General features: G+C 40.4%; 2 protein-coding genes across 13 annotated transcripts in view; one reads left to right on the top strand and one right to left on the bottom strand.

Annotated features, from left to right (window-relative positions):
- The window catches only part of LOC125029515 (sulfotransferase 1A1-like), a 3062-nt gene extending 2113 nt beyond the window's left edge, over positions 1 to 949 (bottom strand). Inside the window, exons 1-2 of the mRNA XM_047619450.1 lie at positions 637 to 949; positions 1 to 152 (exon numbers count right to left, since the gene is read on the bottom strand). The exon at positions 1 to 152 is cut by the window's left edge and continues 34 nt beyond it. Coding sequence (XP_047475406.1) covers positions 1 to 133 — 133 coding nt within the window. The 5' untranslated portion in view covers positions 134 to 152; positions 637 to 949. The remainder of the gene's footprint in view (positions 153 to 636) is intronic.
- Positions 950 to 3099: 2150 nt separating this feature from the next.
- Positions 3100 to 5000, top strand: part of LOC125029750 (peregrin-like) — a 24180-nt gene continuing 22279 nt past the window's right edge. For 11 of the 12 annotated variants that reach the window (XM_047619877.1, XM_047619876.1, XM_047619881.1 and 8 more), the window contains exons 1-3: positions 3100 to 3192; positions 4416 to 4616; positions 4719 to 4879. In XM_047619877.1, the coding sequence (XP_047475833.1) occupies positions 4430 to 4616; positions 4719 to 4879 (348 nt within the window). In that variant the 5' untranslated portion in view covers positions 3100 to 3192; positions 4416 to 4429. Of the gene's footprint in view, positions 3193 to 3411; positions 3557 to 4415; positions 4617 to 4718; positions 4880 to 5000 lie in introns of those variants that run through there. The other variant, XM_047619870.1, reaches the window with a different exon arrangement.

Genomic DNA, 5000 nt, shown 5'->3' with positions numbered 1-5000 from the left:
ATTGAGCAGGCATAAGAAAGCCTGTTTCCTTAACCCTGACGAGGCCGAAGCGACATCCGAGGAACCTCTTCTCGACCTCCGCCTGCGTCGCCGCGTCCAGGGGCTCTATGCTGAGCGGGAAGGGCCTGCTCATGGCGCCGGGCTGGCTGGTGCTGTGGTGGAAATACAGTGGTGTAAGTTATATAAATACAAACATTAAGTACACACGTACACATACACAGCCATCTACACTGATAAGAACCATTGCTACTCAAGGCCATACTTACTCGTCAACCAACAGCTTTTGCTTTGGTAGGTTTCATTTTTTATATTTCACACACACACACACACACACACACACACACACACACACACACACACACACACACACACACACACACACACACACACACACACACACACACACACACACACCATTTTTTCATATTTTTTTTCATGTCAGTATCATAAGTGTGAAAATTCTCCCACATTACTGAATAACAATTTCATCCTAAAATAATAACATACCACTGATCACTTTACGAACATCTGCAGTCATACGGAATTATCACAATGGCTTGTCCAGAATCTACGAACTTAAACACTACAAATAAACACAATTCAAGAATAAACATCTTAAGAACAATTGTAACTCACCAAGGCAACTGCTTCTTGTTTCTAGGCAAAGTATCTGAGTATTACGTAAGTCTGTCTCTTTTCAAAGAATGGTGTTCATCGATCTATCCGGATAAATTTCTGTTTCCTTTTCTGTAGGTCTACCATGAGAGGATGCTGTAGCGAACACAACTCGTAAGGGACCCAGTGAGGATACTACTGAGAGGGCGAACCTGTAGCAGTCTTTGGTGCTGTTATGTCGTCATCTGATAGTTCCTGTACTATTGGCTGACTGATAATGTGTCAACTGTTTTCGTCTTTTCCTGTGATTTTGGTTCGTGCATTCTTCTCTTGCGTCAGAACGTGTTAACACAGTATATACTGATTTTTACACGTTAGCCTTCAAAAAAGATATCAACATTTTCTCTTTCCCATATGATATGAAGAATCATATATATTTTTCATATTTCTGTCATCACTGGTGCTAATTATCTTAATATCTAACAATCACTGAATAAAACAAATTATCAGCGCAGCAAAGCATAAAACTCGGAGAACACGAGATGGCAAGACCGCCGACGAGCAGGGGGTGAGGGTCGACAGGCTTCTGTTGAGGGGTGAGGGGGTACAGGGCCCGTCTGTTTCTCATCAAACGTAAATATCATTACACATAATGGAGAGGGATGTGGGATGTAAGCGACAATGGAAAACAGTGTTTATAAATTGAAGAGACAACATTTCTTGGGAGACGGAGAAAGAGAGAGAGAGAGAGAGAGAGAGAGAGAGAGAGAGAGAGAGAGAGAGAGAGAGAGAGAGAGAGAGAGAGAGAGAGAGAGAGAGAGCGAGAGCGAGAGCGAGAGCGAGAGCGAGAGCGAGAGAGAGAGAGAGAGAGAGAGAGAGAGAGAGAGAGAGAAGGAGGGAGGGAGAGACAGGCAGAGAGAGAGAGGAGAGAGAGAGAGAGAGAGAGAGAGAGAGAGAGAGAGAGAGAGAGAGAGAGAGAGAGAGAGAGAGAGAGAGAGAGAGAGAGAGAGAGAGAGAGAGAGATAAGAGAGAGAGAGAGAGAGAGAGAGAGAGAGAGAGAGAGAGAAGGAGGGAGGGAGAGACAGACAGAGAGAGAGATGAGAGAGAGAGAGAGAGAGAGAGAGAGAGAGAGAGAGAGAGAGAGAGAGAGAGAGAGAGAGAGAGAGAGGAGAGAGAGAGAGAGAGAGAGAGAGAGAGAGAGAGAGAGAGAGAGAGAGAGAAGGAGGGAGGGAGAGACAGACAGAGAGAGAGAAAGAGAGAGAGAGAGAGGAGAGAGAGAGAGAGTGAGAGAGAGAGGGGGAAAAAACGAACGAGCGAGCGAGAGAGAGAGAGAGAGAGAGAGAGAGAGAGAGAGAGAGAGAGAGTGAGAGAGAGAGGGGGAAAAAACGAACGAGCGAGCGAGAGAGAGAGAGAGAGAGAGAGAGAGAGAGCGAGCAATGTCACAATGACGTTCTTTCAAAATACAGTGTCTGAATAAATGACCTGCTTTTATTTTGAGTTTATTGCCTACCGTGTGATTTGGGTACATCAAAAGGTAATCAGCAAAAACAAGATTAATTCTTATCAATTAAATATTCCTGTCCTGATGAATGAATTTGTTCAGGTAAGGTCATAGCCCTAGAAAATGAAGCTCTTAGGCAAATTATGCAGATCTTACGGTTTAATTCATTGTCTCAATAATATTATTAACATGTACAGTCCCTTAGTGATCTCATAAAGATAATCGCCTTGGCCATTCTTTTTTTTATCTACAGAAAAAAAGTATAACAATAAAAAGCAAAGTCAAGGACCTTTGTTATAAACAAGATTGATTACAATGATAAAAGACATAGTAACAGACGCTAAAATTCGGACGATGTTGGTGACAATGCTCGTAATAACAGTGATGGTGAAAATATTATAAAATTAATAATCATGATAACTGATGTTCATGGTAACGAGTATGAAAACAGCGACAGTAATAACAACAGTAATAATAACACAAGAATAACAATGATAATGGTAGACAACGAATGATAATGATCATAGTAAAAACGGTGGCACTGTGAATAAAAGTAATAGCAATACAATGATTATCATGATAACAGCAGTTACAATAATGATATCTATTTTGCCTTCATTAAAATGATTACTGTTATTATAATCACCTTTGTCACTGCTGTTGAAATAATTATCATCATGAGTTTTATTATAATAATTAATCATTATTAGCATTATTTATACGGCACTCATTATTATTATTATTGATGCAAATATTATTTTTATAATTATGATTATCATTGATATTATCACCAATAATGTCATTATCATTCAGAAGACGAAGACTCCAATCAAGATAATAACAACAAGGATCGCACTTAAATTTAATGCCTATAAGTAACATGTAAATGAAAATATTGAAACCAGCCAGATTTGGGCGACGCGGTTTCGAATTTCCCGCGCCGAGTGACGCCGCCTCTGATTGGCTGATCTTGTCTGAGAAAAGTTGTTTTGGTGAACAATGGCGGCCAAGCGGCTCTCCTAGGATCGATCTTGGCGTTTTAAAACCCGGTTATTTTCATTTTTTGAAGTCCTTAGGTGAGTAGTTTTGTAGTGCTGTTGTGAATTAAGGATAGAGGATGAGGAAAATTGGGGTACTGGCGAATTAGGGAAGGTTTTAGGGGAATAATAAGAGGTGTGGGCAGAGGGAAGCCAAGCTCTCGTCAGCCTCCATTAACAAAACCTGTTTTTATTTTTTTGTCTTTTTTATTTTTTTGGCTCATAGGCACGGTCACAGTTATCCAGGAAACTGAGCTTAGTTTTCGTGTTCTATCCGGATTTGGAACATCCTGGTGGAGAGAAAATGGCGAAGGTGATATAGAGGAGGTCGGGGAGGGAGCGAAGCCACGGGAATCTTGGGGAGGAATTTTCGTAAATTTCTCGTCACGGGGGTTTCTCTGAGGTAAGTAGGCCAGAGCAAAGGTTGGAGGTGCTTGCTGTTTGCTGGGAGAGATCGCAGTTGCTTGTGTGCTTGTGGGAGGCAACGCATTTGGAGGTCCTGCTCCGGGGCTGCTTTTGACAACTCTCGGCATCTCGTCTCTTTATGGGGATCAGTCGTTGCTTTATCAGTGGTTTGCAAGTAGTAGGGTCGTCGGTGTACATTTAGAAGCGGTTTATGAATGAAAATCACATAAATTGGAGTATGTGACTGGCAAAACAGAAGTGCTGAATTGAGGTTAGTGTGCACCACAAAAACTCTAGCTGTTGGGGAAGAAAGGGAAGTATTTATTGTTCTTTGTAGGATGCTGCTACTCTTGAGGCAGGGGAGGGATATTAAATGCCTGGATCATCTGAGGGAGGGTTGAAAAGGATCCAGCTAATATGATTCCATTCCTAATGCAAATGCCAGATGAACAGCAATTCAAAGGCCTACTTATTGTGAGGACTTGAGAAGATGGGCAGATAAGTGGCGAGTTGAATCTGCTGAATTGGTAATGTTTGGTGTTGCTGAGTGTCTTGCAGCATCTGTGAAGTGTATGGTTGCTCTGTCTATTAATCTGTTTCTGATATTACTCTAGTTTTAGATTTTATTTAAAGAAGGATGCTGGCTTTTCTGTTATGTTTTTTATTAAAGATATTATTTATCTCATGAATGTTCAGCAGCAGAATCAAGTGCTTCATTCTAGAAAAATATGCTTCACAATTATTCCAGGAAATAATGCAATAAAATACATTAAGGGATATTAAGTATTGTATATATAAAGTTGAAAGATACATTTTATATTAAGTAGAAAGGATTATATGTTGATCATTGTTTACAGATATATAATACATCATGCCTCGACTGGGCCTTGGCTATGATATGGACCAGTTCCTGGACCACTGTCGTATGACAAAACCTCCATATGAATGCCCGCATGCATCGTGTGGCAAGATTTACCGCAGTCTTGCAGGCATTCAGCACCACATGAACACATATGACCATGAGAATCCTCCTCCAAATGTGGTCACTCCAAAATCAGGTGAGAAAATACTTAGTAGATCCTGTGAACAATGTTGAGAGATAAAGGTAATAACTTAATAACTTAAATTTCTATCTACTTTTAATTTGGTTTGTCTTTCAGCCCGGAAGAAAAACATGAAGCGACCCCCATCCCCTGTAGCAAGTCAGGATCCAGAGCCACCTTCAATACCATACTCGCATGACATGAAAACTGTGGAGTTTGAGGTTGATGGAAAATTGACTCGGTTGTCTGTCTATGACCCAATAGAAATTTTATCAAAGGTGGGAATAGAACCCAGGTCTTTACTATTTATAGTAAATATTTTTTGCTAGTATATACTTGTTCTTTATGTATTCATGATGATTATAATGGTTACTGTTATTCTCAGAGATATTTATTATA

This window comes from Penaeus chinensis, chromosome 10, assembly GCF_019202785.1.
Source record: "Penaeus chinensis breed Huanghai No. 1 chromosome 10, ASM1920278v2, whole genome shotgun sequence".
In the NCBI taxonomy this organism is placed as follows: Eukaryota; Metazoa; Arthropoda; class Malacostraca; order Decapoda; family Penaeidae; genus Penaeus; species Penaeus chinensis.
Note: the sequence above shows the minus strand (reverse complement) of the source record. Positions and strands in the feature narration are given on the sequence as shown.